Genomic DNA, 22,751 nt, shown 5'->3' with positions numbered 1-22,751 from the left:
AGGAAAACTTTCTGTGTGTGTGTGTGTGTGTGTGTGTGTGTGTGTGTGTGTGTGTGTGTGTGTGTGTGTGTGTGTGTACAACACGTAGATACGTTATAGTCCATTTCTTCCATGTGCGACTGTGGGTCAGACACTAGTGCCCGTTGCTCACAGGCGTGAACATCAGTGATCTGATCTGATCACTGGACAGACACCATCCAGCAGCTCAGACCTGCGTCACGACGGCTTGATCTCAAGTCGGCTCCTAAAATAATTCACCAGTAATGTATATGACTGTTTAACATGTTAGAAGGCGAGATCATTCAGACAACGTTTCACAAAGTTAAGAATTTTTCTGGTGACTCAATTACTCACAATCTTTTCTCTGGTGGCTTTACTTGTTCTCCATCAAAGATGTGAGAGAGCATTGGTTGTAAAGTTGGTGGAGCTTATGAAATCCACAGATGGAATCTACAAGGTCGGCTGGGAAGACAAAAGCAAATTTACCGACCTATTCTCTTTGGAAAAGCCATCATTAATAAGTTGTATTCCTGGCCTTAAACCAGGAGCCAGTATGACTAAGGCCCCGTCCACACGATGACGGATTTTTAAAAAATCTTTTCGTCGCAGGCAAGATGTCAGCGTTTTTAAAAAGTTGCGGATACCCCGTCCACACGACAACGCAGACCCAGCGTTTTTAAAAAAATGCACCTCGGCCAGCGTTTTCAAAAAGTTGCGTTTTCGTTCCAGATATCTCCTTTGTCGTGTGGACGGAAGGCCTAAATGTAACAGAAAAGTTGCATTTTCAAAAAGTTCATGCATCGTGTGGACGGGACCTAAGCCACTGGGGCTTAGTGTAAACGAATTGAGTAAGCCACAAAAAGCCACAGTCTGTGTCCAAGACAGCAGCTTGCTATAATAGCAAGTAAAACTTACAAGTAAACATTGAGTGATATTTTGTATGACTTTATCTTCACACAGTGAATGCAAGTTTTCAATTGTTGGGTGGTGTAAAACCACACCTGTCGTGGAGGGGAGTGTGTGGGGGGAGCCCCCCTGGGAAATTTTTTATAAAGTGGAGTTGTTTTCCTGCATTCTGAGGGCAAAATCTTCAGTTCAGTTTATGTACAAAAATACACTAAAGTCAATAGTTCAAACTTCAGTCAGACTAGTTCAAACTTAACTATCTTTATTTCTGTCCTACTTTATGCAGGTATAAATGTGAGATTCAACAATTGAAAACTTGCATTCAATATGTGAAGATACAGTCATACAAAATATTACTCAATGTTTACTTGTAAGTTTTACTTCGACTAGAAGACATTTTAACTTTGACTTTGATTGACACTTTGATTTTAATAAATTTGATTCCTGGTATTACTCAATGTTTACTTGTAAGTTTTACTTGCTATTATATCAAGTGAGGTGAATACACGTTTACATGCATCGCTGGTTATTTCTGCCGGTCATAGTGAACAAGATTCTAAGAGTACAAAAAAAGTATTGATAATATTTTTACCTTCTGATCGGTCTGTCACCACTCCTACCCCCTCTCAGCATTCAACATTTGCTGATTAATTAGTATTTTTACACAAACTCTACTGTATGACACTGGATTCTTTATTTAGATCGATCGTCCTCGCCTTGTTGTACACCAATTCACGGGCTTAGCTTATAAAAAAAGAATCTTTTTGTTTTTCATGGGACGAGAGGAGGTTATGGCCAGAGTGCATATTTAATGATCGGGAGCGTTCGGGTCACTTCGGCTATTTCCTTCGGCATGCGGACATAGCGGCGCAGGCGGAAATAGCGGCGCTAGTGAGCGAAAAAGTTTTAAGTTTTAGCCTTTTTTTCTGTAAAAATAAGGACGCCACTGTGGCTACACAGTCTAAAAACCTTGTAGCCAATCTGGAATTTATTTCGCCTATGGCGAAGTGGCGAATGGCTAGCGCAAGCCCAGGATTCAATGTAGAATTTACAAGAGAAGTTAATTTAAAAAAAAAATTGTATATACTATATTAATCCCCAAAAGAAAATTAGTTGCACTCTTTCACACGGCTAATTATTAGTCTATATATATATATATATATATATATATATATATATATTAGTGTGTGTGTGTACAGGCTCGTAATGCACACAATTAGGGAGCCTGTAGGTGTGCAGGGGGAGATAGAGTTGTGGTCAGGTCCTGCCTGGTTCGCCTTAATGAGCAATTTGTAAAGGGGACGGCACCTTGCTCAAGGGCGCCTCGCTCAAGGGCGCCTCGGCAATGCTCGGGAGGTGAGCTCACACCTCCCACTGCCAGCTCATACTCGGGTTGGCTGGGTGGGAGCAGGAATCGAACTGCCGACCTTGTGAGTAATGTCTGATTTGGGATGGTTGTCCTCATCGGCAGCTGTCAGCGTTGTGTCAGTTACTTTATTTTTTCAGGGAATGTCTCTCTGTTCAGGATGTGTGTTGAGTAGGCAGTTCCATACCGTAGGGGTGGCTGTTTCTCAGTGGTAGCATGGTCTTCATCTTACCAGTGGATTGGTGGTTCCACACCCTGCTTATGTCCTTGGGCAAGATCCTGAATCCATATCCTCCCAGTGGTGTGTGAAGGGTCATTGGTCCTGCTAAACACGTGTGAATGTCACCACTGTAATACTTTGTGTGAATGGGTGACTGTTGGCTTTTGAGTGGACAAACTAGAATAGTGCTATGTAAGTAAATTCCCTTTTATCATTTATAATGTCAAAAGAATGTGGCATTAAGTAATATATAACATCTCTCCATGTTTGCAGAGTGTTCTCAGTGTGTTTTGGTGCGTTCACACCTGTATTAACTGTGCTGTGTGTAATCAGTCAGGGTGGATCTTGGACAGACTCTCAGGCGCTATGAAATTATAAAAGCTGTAAATGTTTTTTTTCTTGATGTTCTGGGGGTGTGTGTTACATTTGGCCTCTTCAGGATTTCTCAGTTGTGTTGTTTTCACAGGTTTATTAAGCTTTTGTTATGCTACAGGAGGGATGATTATGTCTATTGATTTGGAATATTTAAAGACTAGCTGTGTAATTTCCACGATAAAACAATATCAGACTTCATACCAAACATATGAAAACAAATGTATTGGTATTATAAACCAGGCGCACCCATTAGAGTTCTCCACCAGGGGGCAATGCATCTCAGTCTGACCCAGAACTGGTGTCAGCGTCTTTGGTGACGGACGTGAATGAATGAATGAATATATAAACTTTATGACTCATAAAGAAAGAAACAGACGAATAAATATCCAACCGTTAGCATGTTTATCAACGCGTCTTCGACGTGGAGCTGTTATACGTTAGAAAATAGCCGGTTTTAACTGTCCATTCTGTGTGTATATGTAGACACGGGTCACACACACTGATGTCACAGCGGTTTTCGTCGCAGGGAGACGCCCCCCCCGGGTAGAAAAAGTTTCGGTTACGGCGTCCACACGACAATGCAGACCTGGCATTTTCAAAAAACGTTGTCCAGGTTTTCCTCCCGGATATCTGCGTTGTTGTGTGGACAAAAGGTGTAACGAAAACAAAAAGCCTCGCTGCCTGATGCCTTACGCCATATTGCCTTACACGCTGATTGGTTTGGTGCTTGATTGACAGGTAGTGGGTGGAGTTAAAATGTGACACCGTGAGGTTTTCAAGTGAGCTTATTCAAATACATAGGTGGGAGATTTGGTGTGATTGTGGAGTTGTTGTTGAACTACCTGTCACTGCTTGACACCTTTTACTTAGTGCATCTTGCAGAGGAAGACATTTCTACCTGCCTGTAATTCATCTATTCTGAGGACTGTTCATCTGATCTTCACCCAGAGAAGCACATTGTTGACTTTGGTGCAGTTTAAGTGTGTGACAGGTTCTGGATTAATACACTTAGAGTAAACAGGCTAACAGCACTCTGCACAAGTGGTTGCCGGAATGTGTTGATGTAAGTGAAGGGATCAGTAAGAAATATGGCACTTCACCAGGGCTGCAGCTATTATGTTCTGAATCGACCGATCTATTCATTACATTATTGCATTATTATGGCACATATTTAGCAACTTCATGTAGGTTTAGCTGAAGGGTTAGGGTTGTTGGAAGACCGTCCTTCGTCTGCTGTTGTGTGGACCCACAACCATTTATCTTCTTAATGTCTTTAATAGGTAGGTCTTCAACTGTCCCTTGCACACTTGTGTCATATTTAACTCAAAATTTAGCTTCCAGAGTCTTGGGTCAAGGGTATCTGCAAAGAGACGTAGGTTGTCTCTGCTGAGAAGATGCTCAGATGCTGGTCTTTGTTGTTCCTTCTCCTCCTGGGCTTATTTGAAAATTACTTTGCAGTCTGGACCACTGCTGTTGTTAAGTGTTTGCTGACTCTTGTCCTCCAAGGTTAACAGTATCCCATTCAAAAGATTGCTAACCTTGCACCATGTGATCTATGTTCACGTCGAAGTAACGTTGGTCCCTCTTGGGTTACTGCATGATAAAAAAGAGTTGCAGTAATGGCCTTTGCGTTCCAGGAGTCTCCCTACCATGTCGTATGTGCCGTTCCATCGTATGCTGTCTTACTTGCGGGAATCCTTGGAAATTCCATGATAATGTCAGACTTCGTTTGTTTTGTTTTTTTCTTCATCACAAGAAAGCAAACTACTGTGTCCGGCGAAGCCATGACAGACGAAAGCGAAGACGAAGGCCGCTTCGGCATTATGGTCCGGCCATCCGGGTAGATGCCGGCTTCGTGAGTTCGGTCCTGGTAAATAAACATCGGGGTTTCCGACACGACAACGTGAGGTCCGTCACAATCAGAGAATATAAACCGCTATGTTTGACAAAGACAGAACGGCTCCATAAGTGAGAGACATGGACAAATGTGAAGACCAGAGCTAACTCGGCTAGCGGCCCCAACTTCCGGGTAGACACCGGAAGCGTGACAGCGTGAGGTTTTCAAGTGAGCTTATTCAAATATACAGGTGGGGATACTAATAATTTGGAAGTTTGTGCACTGGTGTTTTCATTTGCTCCTATTTCACCTTCAGCCTTGTATTGGCCTGCTTCCTTCTCCTGAAGCGATCCACAAATTTTCTTGCATCAGCTACAGCTCTGGTGATGCTGGGTTCTGTTTTGAGAGAACTGTAAACTAGGAGCTGGAGAGTGTGTCCAGTGCAGCCAGCAGTGGTTGATTTAAGTTGTTCTTCCAGCATTCACCTAGGGTCATGAACAACTGCTGGCCTAGTGTTCGACTCACCAGCAAAGTGGATTGGTAGAAAAAAAAATCTACTGGCCAAGCGTGTTATTAAAGTATAACTTTATTGACAGAGGTTCCGTCAGGGAAATTGACATCTCCGTCACACACAGCACAACGAGGACATAACACAAAGAAAAAGCACACAGAAAGCACCAGCACATAGAAAGTAGTACCAACACCAAATATAAAGAGTAATAAATCACCCATCAAGAATATATAAATAGAAAATCATAAGTAGGCATAGAAATAAAAAAATAAACAGGCCTAGTTGGGTATGGGTAGAGTGAAATGTCTATAGTGTTGTATTACCAGCCAAAACACTAAATTGCCTTTTGTATTCCATGTACTTTATTTTCCAGACATTTCATTGAGAAACTTAAATGTGAAATACAAACTTAAAGGTTTGTCATGGGTCCCTGAACAGAGCTTGAGATGCTTCATTATTTAATCTCCATCTTCTGATCTGGCTCTACACTCTCCTTCTTCTGACAGTCCTTTTGCTCTGGTGTCCTGGTGCTACAACACCATGGCTTTTGTTGGATCAGAACACATTCTACTTTAAAACATTGATAATGGTAGGTTACTAGTATGGGACCAGAGTTAAGTGATGACATTCCTGATTAGCTGTCTCAATATGTCATCCAATCAGAGGCAGAGAAGGAACGAAAGGGCAGCCATGACTGGCTGGTCTGCTGCTGTGTGTTTGTGTGCTTTTGTCTTGGGCACATAAATGTCCCATTACGCAGTTTTACCTGCCATTGGTAAAAATGTTGACCTGCTAGTGAAGCAGATAACCTCCACAATCTACTACTGGTAGGCAAGATGTCAGATGTATTACCTCCTCCATCCATGTCTTCATGCTTGCAGCTGTACGCCTCTCATCCAAAAGCAGGTGGCAAGATTCAAACTCTCCATCTGTTAATCTTCACTGATGAATTTGCAGGACACTGTAAGGTGTTTCCGTTACATTAGCTGTCGACCTCTTTCATGATCTTGTTTGCCTTTTTTAAAGAAGGTCGTCTTGAACTTGTTGAGATGGGAATAAATCAATACGCTTTTATTTGTAAAGCGTTTAATCACATCCGCAGATGTTTCAAAGCACTTTAACAGACAGAGAAACCCAACAGAACCCTCCAGGCAAGACCAAGACTCTAGAGGGCGGTCATCCTCATTGACTGATTGGGTGGAAAAGAAATAGAATGGAGATAGAGACAGGGCACGAGAAAGAGAGACAGGCCAGATTGAGTCACTGTCTTCATAGTTAGTCAGGAGTTTTGATCCTGACATCCAAGCATTCAGTCAAATGCCCCTCCCCCACTAGATGTTACTGATTCCGTAGGGAAGTTCTCTCAGGCCCCGTCCACACGTAGCCGGATCTTTTTGGAGTGCATCTTTTTTCCCTACGCATAGAAAAAAATTTGCGTCGACACGACATAGTTTTCAAAAAAAATCTCTGTCCACACGTAACTGTGTAAGTGTTTTGATCAACACATTTAGGAGCAGAACAACAACAGGAGAGAGGACCGGGACGTATGGAAATTCACACTGTTCCTCCTGGAGGACGACCTCCATCAGAGTGCTCCACCAGGGGGCAGCGCGTCCCAAAATCTCCGACTTTCATCTGATCAGTGTGAAGCAGCAGCATTTAGGTATGAAAGAAGAATGAATGAAAACGACCGGAGAGTTGTTGCTGCCAACACGATTTGAACTCCGTCCATTCTGTGTGTACATGTAGACACAGGTCACACACTAACGTTACTGCGGTTTTGGTCGCAGAGAGACGCAACCGGACAGAAAAACCTTCGGTCACAGCGTCCACACAACAACGCAGACCCAGCGTTTTCAAAAACTCCTGTTTTCGTCCTGATATCTGTGTTGTCGTGTGGATGAATTGCCTAGCCGGAGGATAAAAGATGCATTTTCAAGAAGATCGGGCTACGTGTGGTTGGGGCCTCAGGGGAGGTGGGGGTCTCTGGGTTTCACCCGTGTCTGACAGGGGTGGGCCGCCCTGCTAGCACCTGGGCAGTTGCGTATCTTCGTCTAGGACACATCAGGATGTAGACTGGCTGACTGGGGCTCCAATCACCAACTTTCCGATAAGTGAATGACGTTCTCAACACCTAAGCCACTCCTACCCATTTTATTTTAATTACAGTGTTCATCACCACTCTTGTGATTTATTTTTTTCTTTCATAAATTCTGTTGAATATTAACTTGGTCAGGGCTTTCCCTTATTGTGGAGAACATGTCTCCTTTTGCAGACAGGCATCCATTGAACCTTTTCTCTTCTTGTGACTTCATGAATTTGAAGTATTTTATTACATTATGCAACCCATAGTTTTTGGTTTTGAGTGCAGTCCTACCCTCAGGTAGACGCTCTTGTCTTTCTGTAATTTTACAGTATATAGAGTGGTCTTTGGCGCATGTGTTCATTAACCTCATGCTATATTTAATTATTCACACACACACACACACACCCAGATATGTACGCCTCGTGTATGTTTGTGTGAACAGGAAACTAATTGGATCCCTTTATCCTCCAAATAACCAGTAGACAGGCCACAGCCTGGAACCTGAAGGGTTAAACTGAAACCAGGCATTTCTTCTTTTTTTGGTTTCTCTTGAGCTTGGAGACGATGTATGGATGTATGGATGGATGTATGGATGGATGGATGGGTGGATCTAACCCGAAACTCATCCAGATAATTTAGCTGAAATAAGCAATAACCCAAACATAGGATGTCTGAGGCGTTCTTTAAAGTATCCCTGGCCCTTCACTTCCTGCAAACAGTTGTCTTATAAATAGAAATATGAGATTTGAAAGTTTTCTTTTAATCTAGAAAAACTTAGAATGTATTTAAGACAAAGACACACTGACCCTAACCCAGAGGGGAATAAGGTAGCCAGTGAAGTAATCCATTGTGTGAAATTTGAAGCATTCCAGACTAGTAATAATCAGGATGACCAATGAAATTATTGATGAAAAGCAGTGGAATTTTCCATTTTAAAGATCTCCATCTGTGTGTGTCCTGCTCTCACAGGGGTCTGCTGCTAAACTGCTGTATTTGTGCTGTATGTCAGTCCGTCCATCACCGCTGTAGCCTGGAATGGGCCACGACTCCCAGCGACTAGAACACACCTCTTTCTAACCCGAGTTCTGCTCTCTGGACTCCGACATACTCACAGGTAGGAAGTCTTGTTTATGAGACTTAACGATGACTGTCAGTTCTTTTCTGTATCCTCTAGTGAACGTGATCTTGGACCTCACTGATGAGTTGTTGGTGACCTCTGCACAACCTTTTTCTTTAGAGCCATCATGTTTTGGAAGTTCGACCTCCACACCACATCACACATTGACACGCTACTGGAGAAGGAGGATGTGACGCTGACAGAGGTGATGGACGAGGACGACGTCCTGCAGGAGTGTAAGGCCCAGAACCATAAACTGGTGGAGTTCCTGCTGAGACCCCAATGCATGGAGGACCTGGTTACGTTCATCACACAGGAACCCAGTACTGACGTGGAAGAGAAGGTTAAATACAAGTAAGACCAGAGTGTGTGAAGGATAAGAGGGCCAATAATGTGGTGTAGACATCTCTATAAAACTCATGCCACTCTGTGAATCTGGAATAGACATGTTTCACACCTTTTGCTCTCTTTTTGGCAGCGTTTGCTTTAGGTTTTGGATTTCTGGGTTACACCACGGGGTTAATGTCTGTTTTTCAGTCATATTCTCTTTTAGAGCAGCAATAAAGTGTTTCTGAGTGCGCCTGCAGCACTATCAACACGATTAGTTTGGAGGCGACTTAAGGGCAAATTAGTCTGTTTCTAACAAAATTAAAATTTGGGTCAGGGTTAAGTTGAGATGTTAAACGAGTGCTGGAGAGTACGAATCTGTCAAAGCCGTGATGTTTGGAAGGGTTTGTAGAGGACTTTCAATATGTTCTTGATGGGACATCATATCTGAGCACTGGACCGGCCTTTGAGGGTGTGGCGGATAAACACAATAAAATAAAATTACATGACAGCATAAAAACAGCTTCATCTCTTTCCTTGAAGGCGTAGGTTCTGCTGTCTCCTCTCTGCCTCCTTCACCCTGCGCTCAGACACTTTTACGCATTTTTCTTGCATTTCAATTTTGCGGTAACGTATTCTATTTTTTGGCTATAGTGGCCCCTTTAATAATATAGTCATGTGACCGAGGCGGTCACATGATGTGGAGCGGAGAAACTGGTCATTTTATAAAACAAACCTTTCGTTCAGAATCAGCTAAAGAGTAAAACAGAAACCATGTAAATTCTGTATTGTTCCTGAGCAGCCCAGTACCAGTTGACACACGGACTGGTACCGGTCCACGACCCGGGGGTTAATCACCACTGATGTACAGTAATCCCTTGTTTTTCACGGTTAATGCATTCCAGGACCACCCATGAAAGATGAAATTCTGCGATAAACTTTTATTATTTATGGTAATTTAAACGTTTCTGAACACTCCACATACTGATATTAAACCACCTCCTATCTTTTACCTTCAAAACACTCTGATAGACTGCTTAAAGCACTTCTGTGTTAACGAAAAGGCCCAGGAGGAACCGTGAGTCTGAACGCAGCGCACACGTGGAATCTGTCTGCCAATAGCATGCGTGTATGTTATCACGTGACTACCTACTAAAAATCCGATGTAGTGAAGCCATGCATCTTGAAGCGTGAACAAGCGAGGGGTTACTGATCGCTCTCCATCCGTTGTGGCTGCAGCAGAACCCCCTAGCGTGACAACAGACTGTTGTGTTGGCCACAGGGTGAAAATGGGGTCTTTGAATGGTGTCTCATCATCAAAGCTGTTCCTGGAATGATCTGCAATGATAAATATATTCATGGTCCTTTTTTCTTTCAGTTTTGATAACATACTGTTTTTCTATTTTTTTTTTTACATTTAACATAACGTTCCTAATATATTCTACTATTTTATGTTCATGACCATTCCCATAAGTGCATATATGTGAGAACTGGATGTTGTTAAAGTCAATACAACCTGTATAGACTTGCTTTAACTCTACAGCCCCTACAGTATTTCTGTCAAGGCCTACTGTAAATTTTCATGAGGGCTCTATTCCACCAGGCTGACTGACAGTTATTGAAAATACAAAATAAATAGACTTGGCATAAATGAAAAAAAAATGACTGAAATGCAAAACGTGCATGTTGGAAAGTAAAAAAGTAACTATCAGAATGATGTGACGCTTGTCAGAATTCACTGATACTGAAGATGAGCAGCATGTTGGACAGGGCTCGAAATTGCGACCATCTTGGTCGCATATGCGCCCAAATTTATATCAGTGAGACTATTAAATATATTTGGGAGCACTGGGAGTCGTCTGGGTCTCACCATCTTGCTGTGATTATTTCCCAGATTCGCTGATGTCTTTATTTATTCTTTACATTTGACATCGAGCTTAATTTGCCAACAAAACTAGACCGACTGTTGGCTTGCGGCTGCAGCGCACCTTGCTCCAACATGAAATGAAATAGAAGAAGAAAAAGAAGTATACTTTATTAATCCCTGCAGGGAAGTTACATTGTCACTCAGGTGTATACATGTTTTTGTGTTAGTTAACAGTCAGTGTATACACAAATAAGATGAATGTACATTGTTGTGATCACTTGTGATAAGATTTACTTGTTTTATGTTGAGGGGTTTCCCAGTGGACTTTAAATTAGTTTTGGTGCTGTTGTTCAGTATCTGTCTGAAAAGAGGAAAGGGATGAAGGTACAAGCAGAGAGGAAGACAACAAATACAATCACTGCTGATTAATGTATACTACTGTGCACTAATGCATTTAAAGCTATTAATTATTCATCTTATTACCTACAATAGAAATTAGGGAAATTCTTTTTTTTCTCTGAAAGCATTGTGATCCAGTAATTAGTACTGTACCTCAGAGCTGTTTGCATGTTGTCAGTGCACATAGACGTACGGGTCTGAGCAGTTCTTATGCATGAAAATTTACGTGACCATCACCATTAAAATAAGTGATTTTAAGCGCTGAATTGGCTAAAGAAGACATGACTGATGGATTAATCAGTGAAACGTGACCATTTGGTACAGCCCAGTTGATTATTTGATAAGAACAGTGGAACACAGAGGCTTCTTTTCTCACTGGGATTGTAAGAGGACAGGAACAGCAGGTAAACCAGGAATACTGCAAAACACAGAATTTCCATCCGGAATGGGCTGAAATTCTTCAACACCACAGGAAGCTGGTATTCAGATGTACTTTAGGTTTGCAGCATCTTTAAAGGGTTTCTGCAGAGAACTGGAGACACTGGTTGATGAGGTTGGATCGTTAGAGACTCCAGTTGGCACAAGAGCTTTGTGTTATATTTTGTGAAAATACTTGATGTGATGTTTAATGGAACTATTTTTTGGTAACCGCTTACGAGTATGGTAGCATATTTTGACATGACATATAAAGCGCTTTGGGGTTAAATAATTTTTTTACCAACTGTAAAATGGCCACTTGTCTAGCATTTTAACATTGTAGAAATCTAAGGAATGGTGTTTTTTCTCTTTCAGGTATCCCAACATATCCTGTGAGCTGCTAACGTCAGATGTGAGCCAGATCAATGACAGACTGGGAGAAGATGAGAAACTGCTCCTGAAACTCTACGGCTTTCTGCAGAACGAGCCTCCCCTCAACCCTCTGTTGGCTAGTTTCTTCTCCAAGGTCCTGTCTATTCTAATAGGACGGAAGCCTGAACAGGTGAGTGGCCGATAAAGGTTCTAACTGGGGGGGGAAAGTGGATAAAGGATAAGAGTTCTACTAAAGTTACAGTATCCCAGAAATGGCAAGTCCTCTCTACACAATGTAAAAGATCATCGTATTTTTGTTTTCTCTTGCTGTTAATACTTGATTTTTGTATATAATTACTTATCAAAAAGTAAGGGATATTTGGATTTCAGTCAATTTATGGAAGAGGTCATGCTACAGTGATATTGTATCATGAAAATAAGGCACTTAAATAGAAGCACGCAATGATTATCTCAGTCTCAAATAATTTATTGAAATAGAAGCCAACAACAGTGGAGGATATACTGTAGCACAACAGACTGTATGAATGTCTAAATAATGTGTCATGTGATTTTGAACATCAACAGCTTGACAATAGTGCAGTTCACTAGTCAGTGTATTATCTGCTGTTGAAGGCCCTCAGGTCATTGGGTTATGAGCTCTACATGGTGACTCAGCTGATTCCTGGGTTTTTTAGGGGGTTCAGGTCTGGAGAAAGTTCTGAAGAATAGACACACCTGCCCACACTAACACCCCCACCACCGAAGGCTGATCTGGTTCAACAGCAGCTGAACCGTGTAGCATGTGGCATCTTCATCTCTGGCAGCATCAGTTCTGCTACATGTGGATCGTCTTCGGAGAGCAGCTCTGGGGCCCACTGACCCCTCGTCCAGAGTCGCTCCTAGCCCTCACACACCCATGACGCCTGTGCCTGGTGGTGTGTTCAGGTACCCTTGGAGGTTGTCTAGCACACAGACCTCGCTGATGTAAATGGTTTTCAGATGGTCTGATGTGACACTTGGGGGGCCTCTCCCCTCCCTGAAACGGGCCTGGAGTTGACTGACATCATCTGGTTCTGAAGGGCACTGGTCTCAATGAAGGGGTCATCAAGGCGGGATCTGGCCAAAGGATGTCCACTTCTGTTGTCCTGACTCTTCAAGTCTCTGATGACACTTTGTGGCCCTCTGAGCACAGGGGACAAACCCAGGACAAACCCGTTTGAGGCGTTCAATATGGACCAAGGATCAAACACCTGCAGTGAACGTTGTCCTGAAGCTCCTTATTAGAGAACAGCAAGTTGTTCAACAATGACAGAAACATTGAACAGTAGGAGATGGGCATCCCAACGTGTAGAGACGGATATTCAGTCCACTTCCTATGTGCTGGTTTGATTTCTGTTTTGTTTGTCTTTTAGATTGTAGATTTTCTGCGAAAACAGGAGGATTTTGTGGATTTGATGATCAAACACATCGGGACGTCTGCCATCATGGACCTGCTCCTTAGAATGCTCACCTGCATCGAACCACAACAGCTACGACAGGACGTCCTCAATGTCAGTAGTGTCACATCCTCCTAGTGCTGTCCAAAGACAAGGGGACTTGTCATTTAGTCAAACTGTTTTGCTTAACTTCATGAACAAAATGAATTTATACAATGTGGTTACAGAACACGTGGTTATGTAAGACATGACTCTTCTGAATTATATGCCACTAATGTTTTAAAATGGTTGGAACAAAGGGCAATAAATGTCAGAGGAGATTGTGGGGAGTCTCCCAAGCACCTTTGGACCAGAGTCATTGCTGATGTTATGACTCGGTTGTTGTTTTGGTGTCATTCACCAACGGGACCAGGTTCACCACTCTTTCACAAGTACAGATTGGTTGAGGATGATTGGTTCTTGTTATATATATTTTACATCCAACTTGGACCACTGTTTTTTACCCCGAGATGAAAATGACAAGTGTGTTACAGTATCTTTCATCATGCTTCTCTCTGACGCACGTTGTGTGATTCATACATATTTTTTCACCTTGATATGTAAATTTTAGTTGTGCCTTTTGGTGTGTAGATTTTTTCTGCAGTTTTCCATTGAAACTTTTAAAGTGATTCTAAAGCTTGCTCATTGTCTCCAACGTGAGACCCATTACCTTAAATCAGAGGTCATCAACCCATCAGTCGCAATTGACCAGTAGATCTTTGAGTACTTCTCAGGAAATGATGCATTCTCCAAGACCATGAAGCATGATAAAGTCCCATTTATTCTCCAGTGCTGCAGCAAGAGTGTGGAGTTGATCCAGCATTCTGTGGCCGGAACCAGAAACACGATTTTTATTTAGAGCCCTCAAGCCTGGATTGGTCAAAGTACACTGACACAATGAAATGGGTTTTATTAGTTAGGTAATACAGACTTTCTACTTTAGGGCAACTACCAATCAGAAGTAATATATCCATTTGACTTTGAATTTAAGGCCTGGTGTCCTTGATTTCTGCTGTCCTGACCATCTCTTTCCTCTTTCAGTGGCTGAACGAGGAGAAGGTGATTCAGAGACTGGTAGACATGGTACATCCTTCACAAGACGAGGATGTGAGTGTCACTTTACTGTGGATTCGGTGGATCACCAGTTTTTCAACGCTTTTGATAAACCACAGAAGGTTTTGTTGGTGTTCACTAAATTGTTAAGAACATTCTATTGAATGTTCTTAACAATTAGGATTTGTTGAACAATAGGATTTTTTTCTTCTTTTCTACATGGTATTTACAGTTAACACATATTACAAAGAAATCAGCTTAACTAGACAGCACCAATAATGTTCTGTGTTTACTGTGTTACAATGGCTTTGTGGGGCCTTTTGGTAGGTGTGTTCAATCAATTCATTAACTTTATTTGTAAGGCATTTAATCAGACATTCAAGCGCTTTAACAGACAGAAAAACCCAACTGAACCCTCCAGAGCATAAGCGACATTGAGGAAGAAACTCCAGGCAGGACCCACTCTTTTGGGCAGTTATCCGCCTCGACCGGTTGGGTGGAAAAGAAATAAAGGAAGATCAGGACAGGGTCAGAGAGAGGGATAGAGTGTCAGACAGTCCAGATAGAGTCAGTGTCTTTATGGTTATAGTTAGAATATTTGATGCAGGAGCTGAATTGGGGACCAGAAAGTCGGGCTGTGTTCACCGACTCCTGGGTTGTTGTCTTCATACATGTTCTCCATCATCACCAGTAGGCCAGCATGTTAGGGGGTGCAGAAATTGCTGAATTTTGGTAACACTGTCATGTGTTTGAGATCAAAGGTGAATCTATGTTAGGTCATGATTCTGTCACTGCAGTGTTTTCATTGGCTTAGCTTAGTCAGCTTTTGTTCAAAGGTGTAAACTATTGGTGACAGAACTTGACTGATGAGAGAACCCCCTTGTGGAGCGTCACACAGCAGTCTGGTCAGACTCCAGACGTGTCTTCTGTTGTGGAGTTATAGTGACATGAGATTGTGGGAACCTACAGACGTCCTGGACAGCAGAGTGTGTGTGTCTGATGTGTGAAGATGACTGAGGACCAACACTGAATGGAAAAAGAAAATTCATGTTGGTTAGTGGAATGGGAAGCCCAGCTTGATTGCATTTTAGACCAATCAGATTTGTGATAGATTTTTCTTTACTTACAGTATTAACTGTCTGTATTCCTGAGATCTGAGTGGAGACTGATCTCCAGGTTTAGCTACAATGACCGGATGATGAGACCTTTACAAACTCTAACATGGGAAATGTCTGCTTTTCTTTTTTCTTTTCTTTTCTGTAAACCTTTACGGGTGTTTAACTACATGTCACAGTTCCATCTTCAGTGAAATGGTATTGATTGGTGATCAGCGTGTCTGTTAGTCTGTCATCATTTTAATATCTGAGCACAGTTCAAGGACCATTGGACATATATTTTAAAAGACATATTTTCACATTTAAAAATGTCGACTCTTGTCCACATCAGGTTAAGTCCTGAAAACAGATGAAAGTCATTTGACAAACGTTCTGGAGTAAAACTCTAAAAGCAAACCGTACCTTCTGATGGCTGATGCTCATTCAATCATGTTAACGAACTGAGAAGGAGATGGATTTTCCAGAAATTCTTCCAGAGCTTCCCGATGCGTAGGCCTGGTCGAGGTCAGCGTGTCGGTCGTCAGATGTGAGGCTTTCACTAAATGGATGCAATTCAGAATATTGATCATCTATTAACTATCTGAGATTGAAAAACTGAACACACAAAATGATGAATCCAGGTGAGTCATTGTTCTTCTCCTTTCTGTCTGACAGAGACACTCCAATGCCTCCCAGTCCCTGTGTGAGATCATCAGGCTGAGCAGAGACCAGATGTTCCAGGTCCAGGGCTGCTCAGAGCCCGACCCCCTTCTGGCCACGCTGGAAAAGTAAGAACTCAGTTCACAACCTCACCAGACACTGAGATCAGGTCACAGGGCCTGACTTCTGATGACAGTTTTCAACATGCTGAGAGAATTAAATGTTCCTTTTTCAGTACATCAAACAGATGACCTGTCTGGCTCACTATTCATTTTTTTAAACATGTTTGTGATAACCTGCTTATTCCAAACACACGGCCTGTCAGAGCTCTTCTCTGGTCTTCATTCCATCCCCCAGGCAGGAGACGGTGGAGCAGCTGCTGTCTAATATTTTCGACAAGGAGAAGAACGAGTCGGCGATCGTCAGTGTGATCCAGATCCTCCTCACGCTGTTTGAGACCAGGAGACCAGCGTAAGTGGGACCCGTTGCCTTTGGTGAAGCTGTTGGAGCTGACAGGACCAGTTCCTCACTGACTAATGACTTTTATTGACAAGAGTGAACCAGGAGAACAGAATGCTGTGAACGGAACAGAGATCAGACACACAGCTGTAAACACACGGATGATCTGAACGAGTTCACTGGACTGATGGTCAGAGTTCATGAAACAGAATAAATGCTGCTTATTAGATGAATAATGAACACACCATTAATGTGTGTGTGTTAGTGTGTGCATGCTTTATCATCAGATGACCCCCCCATTAGTTTTCATTGTGACTTCAAACTGGGACACACTACAGACTGAAGACGTGTGTTTGTTTGACGGTCACAACACATGGGGGTGTTTGTTTGACGGTCACACCACAGGGGGTGTTTGACGGTCACACCACAGGGGGGTGTTTGATAGTCACACCACAGGGGTTGTTTGTTTGACGGTCACACCACAGGGGGGTGTTTGTTTGACGGTCACACCACAGGGGTTGTTTGTTTGACGGTCACACCACAGGGGGGTGTTTGTTTGACGGTCACACCACAGGGGGGTGTTTGTTTGACGGTCACACCACAGGGGGGTGTTTGTTTGACGGTCACACCACAGGGGGTGTTTGTTTGACGGTCACACCACAGGGGGTGTTTGTCACACACTTGACCTGCTGTGGGACCGGTTCGTCAGCCGCCCCCACCCTAGTGAAAGCATCAGCTCTCACCATGTTGTAGTTGTTGCTTTGACAGCTCATCTGTCGTCTGTCCCACCTTGTTTTTCATTGGCTGTTGGAAACACGTGTTTGCAGTGGGATTAGTAATCTGTTCACAATAACCAATCGATCAATATTGGGCCACGTTTGATCGACTTCCACTGAAGTTGGATCTCTTCTCTAAACAAATGTAAAGATTTATCTGGTCACATTGTTCCCACCTGGAGCGGACTGGAGCGGACTGGAGCGGACTGGAGCGGACTGGTGCGGACTGGTGCGGACTGGTGCGGACTGGTGCAGACTGGTGCGGACTGGTGCAGACTGGTGCAGACTGGAGCAGACTGGAGCAGACTGGTGTCCTCAGTGTTAGGACCCGTCCAGGAGAGACTCTGCTGTGTGTCTCATGACGTTGTTCTTCTGTTGCTGTAGCTTTGAGGGCCACATGGAATGCCCCCCAGGGATGTCTCACCCTTCATTCGCCGTCAACCACAGCATCCTGGAGGCTGTGAGACCTCGACTCAAAGACTTCAACCAGCTGCTACTGGAACCCCCCAAGGTAAAAGCTTGAGAAAACACAAGTGTCTTTTTTATTTTATATACTGTTTATTTAGCTTTTTCTTCAATGTGCTCTTTTGAATTTTGTAAATTGATAAATATAATGTTTTATATTCTGTAAACCATTGCTGCATCAGGTTTCAGCATTTCTTCACACCCACTGACTTTCACATAGTATTAGTCGTACCTAATGTGTCCCAAAAATGTATACACCCTTTAGCAGCTGGTAACTAAACTGTTTGTGGGTTTTTTCAGATTAAATGCATTAAAGTGAATGATGTCAGCCAGAATAAAGTACAAAGACAGGGAATCCATTCTAAAATTCTACTGAAGAATGAAAATACAGTAAACGTGCAAAGAGAATTTAGTCGGGAGTGCCTTCCTCACAACAAGCTGCACAGACGTTCTTGGACTTGGCTGAAACCTTCCAGGACTCCTTCTTTGTGGGGCTTCTTGACGTTGATGGTCTTCGTCACGGATTTTTTTGGGGTCACCTGTCAATAGGTCCAGGTCACGGTTCTCCAACGCTGTTTAAAAAGAACTGAAGAAGCCTCTTGAATGAGAGGAGAAGCGTCTTCAAGAACTTCCTCAGGTCCAGTGGATTGATTTAAACAGTCTGAATCACCTTCAACTGTATTTCATTCCTCCAGTAGATTTAGAATGAATTTCCTTTAAAGTTTAGCCTTGTTGCCACCATTAATGCCTTTAATCTGCTCACACTAGCAGGTGTGACCTGAAGGTTTGTAGTTGTGTGTCAGATGAAGTTCCTGCTGAGGTGACCAGGTTGAAACAGACCAATGGTATCGGCCCAGTGGAGTCGTTCAGACTGATGCTGTGTGTGTATTGGCTCTCTGTTAATGATGTGTTTGTGTTTGTACCTTTGAACCAACAGAGGAACGTGATGAAGACCACCTGGGGGGTGCTGGATCCTCCTGTGGGCAACACCAGACTCAACGTGGTCAGACTGGTGGCCAGCTTGTTGCAGAGCAACACACACACCATCAACACAGAACTGATTAACCTCAACACACTGGGAGTCATACTAGTGAGTCTGTGCACGTGTCACACCTGAGAGCTTTGGACAGGTGTGGTCCAGGAGTCTCATCCTCCTGGTCTTTGTGTGTCTGTGGGGAATGTCATGACATGACACGTTTCATGTGGGTCCTAATACATCTTCACATGACGTTACATGACATGACATGACACGGGTCCCAGCTGGATTGTCTGTGTGACCCAACAACACACTCTGGGTTACAGTTCAAGGTTTAGTCGACTAAACTCACCAGAGTTCACACGTAGAATGAAGTTACCGTAAACAGCTTTACAATGAAACCCATCTGATCTGAAGGTCAGCGGTTATTGGTTATCTAGTGTCACATGATTATGTCTGATAAGTGAACAGCTGGTAGCTGTGATGTTCTTTACCTGTGGTCACCATCATGTTCATCGTGTTCACCGCTCTGACTGACGTGTCGTCTGTTCACTCCACAGGATATGTACTTCAAATACATCTGGAACAACTTCCTTCACATTCAGGTGGAAATCTGCACGGCCATGATTCTGGCAATGCCCCCCGCCCGCACTGACTCGCAGCCAGAGGCAGAACCAGAGCCCCCCAGGGAGAGCATCCTCATCAGACACGTGAGTCAGAGCACCAGAACAGTACATTCATTCTGTCACCACTTCACCCACTGGGTTAGTTCGTGAGGCGGGGGACACTCTAGGCGTGACGCCAGTGCACTGCAGAGCCACACACACACACACACACACACACTTAACGTTCTTTATGTTTTCTCACCAGCTGTTTCAGAAGTGCCAGTTCATTCAGAGAATCATTGATGCCTGGAGCTCCAATGAGAAGGAGCAGTGAGTATTCTGTGTGGGGGGCACCGCCACACCCTTCATGACATCATGGTTTTGGTGCTCATCATTCCTTTGATGTGTCTTTCAGAGTGGAGGGGGGTCGGCGGCGAGGTTACATGGGTCACCTGACCAGAATAGCCAACTCCATCGTTCATAACTGTGACAAAGGCCCCAACGGAGCAGAGATACAGCAGCGTGTCTCTGGTAGCGCACACACACACACACACACACACACACACACGAAGGCCTCTGCCCCCAGCGCGCCACTCTAGCTTCATCCTGAAGTCAGTGTCACATGATTGGGTCCTGGTGGGGGCCGTTTGGTATAAACCAGCACCAACACGCTAGCTGTGCTTAAGAGAAAGCAGCAGTTTAGGGGTTAACTGGAGAAAATGGTTTAACTCTGAACTCAGAAACAACATGAAGAAACACGTCAGTGGTAACGACCACTAGAGAGCAGCACCACCTGTTAACGACCACTAGAGAGCAGCACCACCTGTTAACGACCACTAGAGGGCAGCACCGCACCTGTTAACGACCACTAGAGGGCAGCACCGCACCTGTTAACGACCACTAGAGGGCAGCACCACCTGTTAACGACCACTAGAGAGCAGCACCACCTGTTAACGACCACTAGAGGGCAGCACCACCTGTTAACGACCACTAGAGAGCAGCACCACCTGTTAACGACCACTAGAGGGCAGCACCGCACCTGTTAACGACCACTAGAGGGCAGCACCACCTGTTAACGACCACTAGAGGGCAGCACCGCACCTGTTAACGACCACTAGAGGGCAGCACCGCACCTGTTAACGACCACTAGACTGATGGTCACACACACCGATGGTCACACACACCGATGGTCACACACACTGATCTGACAGAATGTTCTGATCCAGTCCCTGATTGGCTGTCATATTGGAAGTACATTGTTAGTCACTCGACTCCACTCAGCACATTTCTGTTGTATTTACCGTGTGTGTGTGTGTGTGTGTGTGTGTGTGTGTGTGTGTGTGTGTGTGTGTGTGTGTCAGAGCTCCCAGCTCAGGACAGAGAGCGGTGGGAGGCCTTCATCTCGGGGCCGCTGGCCGACACCAACAAGAGAAACACTGTTGACCTGGTGAGTGACCTCAGAGCTGCATGCGCGACATCACACCCTGATGGTGATGTCATGGTTCTGTAGTGCAGTGTGTTGTGAATACACACTGTGTGTGGGTCAGACTGATGACCCTAATGACCCTGTGTGCAGGTGAACACACACCACATCCACTCAGCCAGTGACGACGAGGTGGACTTTAAAGACAGTGGCTTTCACCAGGACTCCTCTTTACAACAAGTAAGGCGTGCACTAGTAGACGTGCACAGTCACCGCGCTGCCAGCAGACCCATAGACACACACCTCCTTCAGACACACACCTCCTTCAGACACGCACCTCCTTCAGACACGCACCTCCTTCAGACACACACCTCCTTCAGACACACACCTCCTTCAGACACACACACACACACACACACACACACACACACACACACACACACACACACACACACACACACACACGCCTCCTTCAGACACACACACACACACACACACACACACACACACACACGCGACTCCTTCACACACACACACACACGCCTCCTTCAGACACACACACACGCCTCCTTCAGACACACACACACACACACGCCTCCTTCAGACACACACACACACACACACGCCTCCTTCAGACACACACACACACGCCTCCTTCAGACACACACACACAAACACACACCTCCTTCAGACACACACACACACACACACACACACGCCTCCTTCAGACACACACACACAAACACACACCTCCTTCAGACACACACACACACACGCCTCCTTCAGACACACACACACACACACACACCAGTGTTGCTCTGAAGGACGCTGTGTGACTATGGGTCATCATTGTGTGACAGTCAGCATCAGTGAATTAAAGTGTTACTAGAGTCTCATCGTTACAAAAGAATGAATTATCTGTAAACTGTAAAACATTTGTTCTGTTTTAACATCAGACTGTGTGTCGTACGTCAGTGACTGTGTGTGGTACGTCAGTGACTGTGTGTGGTACGTCAGTGACTGTGTGTGGTACGTCAGTGACTGTGTGTGGTACGTCAGTGACTGTGTGTGGTACGTCAGTGACTGTGTGTGGTACGTCAGTGGCTGTGTGTCGTACGTCAGTGACTGTGTCGTACGTCAGTGTGTGTGTGTCGTACGTCAGTGTCTGTGTGTCGTACGTCAGTGACTGTGTGTCGTACGTCAGTGACTGTGTGTGGTACGTCAGTGACTGTGTGTGGTACGTCAGTGACTGTGTGTGGTACGTCAGTGACTGTGTGTCGTACGTCAGTGGCTGTGTGTCGTACGTCAGTGACTGTGTCGTACGTCAGTGTGTGTGTGTCGTACGTCAGTGTCTGTGTGTCGTGCGTCAGTGACTGTGTGTCGTGCGTCAGTGACTGTGTGTCGTACGTCAGTGACTGTGTGTCGTACGTCAGTGACTGTGTGTGGTACGTCAGTGACTGTGTGTGGTACGGCAGTGACTGTGTGGTACGGCAGTGACTGTGTGGTACGTCAGTGACTGTGTCGTACGTCAGTGAGTGTGTGTCGTACGTCAGTGACTGTGTGTCGTACGTCAGTGACTGTGTGTCGTACGTCAGTGACTGTGTGTCGTACGTCAGTGACTGTCAGTGACTGTGTGTCGTGCGTCAGTGGCTGTGTGTCGTACGTCAGTGACTGTGTGTCGTGCATCAGTGACTGTCGTAAGTCAGTGACTGTGTGTCGTACGTCAGTGACTGTGTGTCGTACGTCAGTGACTGTGTGTCGTACGTCAGTGACTGTGTGTCGTACGTCAGTGACTGTGTGTCGTACGTCAGTGACTGTGTGTCGTACGTCAGTGACTGTGTCGTACGTCAGTGACTGCGTCGTACGTCAGTGGCTGTGTGTCGTACGTCAGTGACTGTGTGTCGTACGTCAGTGACTGTGTGTCGTATGTCAGTGACTGTGTGTCGTACGTCAGTGACTGTCGTA

At 44.4% G+C, this 22,751-nt stretch overlaps 1 protein-coding gene across 3 annotated transcripts in view; it reads left to right on the top strand.

Moving 5' to 3' along the window:
* ppp6r3 (protein phosphatase 6, regulatory subunit 3) overlaps positions 1-22,751 on the top strand; it is a 36,103-nt gene that overhangs the window by 974 nt on the left and 12,378 nt on the right. For all 3 annotated transcript variants that reach the window (XM_068314104.1, XM_068314103.1, XM_068314102.1), the window contains exons 2-15: positions 8,271-8,415; positions 8,539-8,772; positions 11,804-11,990; positions 13,213-13,350; positions 14,317-14,382; positions 16,098-16,210; positions 16,440-16,553; positions 17,702-17,828; positions 18,720-18,872; positions 19,319-19,468; positions 19,629-19,693; positions 19,779-19,894; positions 20,725-20,810; positions 20,940-21,026. In XM_068314104.1, the coding sequence (XP_068170205.1) occupies positions 8,546-8,772; positions 11,804-11,990; positions 13,213-13,350; positions 14,317-14,382; positions 16,098-16,210; positions 16,440-16,553; positions 17,702-17,828; positions 18,720-18,872; positions 19,319-19,468; positions 19,629-19,693; positions 19,779-19,894; positions 20,725-20,810; positions 20,940-21,026 (1,629 nt within the window). In that variant the 5' untranslated portion in view covers positions 8,271-8,415; positions 8,539-8,545. The remainder of the gene's footprint in view (positions 1-8,270; positions 8,416-8,538; positions 8,773-11,803; positions 11,991-13,212; positions 13,351-14,316; positions 14,383-16,097; positions 16,211-16,439; positions 16,554-17,701; positions 17,829-18,719; positions 18,873-19,318; positions 19,469-19,628; positions 19,694-19,778; positions 19,895-20,724; positions 20,811-20,939; positions 21,027-22,751) is intronic.

Source organism: Antennarius striatus, chromosome 4, assembly GCF_040054535.1.
Source record: "Antennarius striatus isolate MH-2024 chromosome 4, ASM4005453v1, whole genome shotgun sequence".
In the NCBI taxonomy this organism is placed as follows: domain Eukaryota; kingdom Metazoa; phylum Chordata; class Actinopteri; order Lophiiformes; family Antennariidae; genus Antennarius; species Antennarius striatus.
Note: the sequence above shows the minus strand (reverse complement) of the source record. Positions and strands in the feature narration are given on the sequence as shown.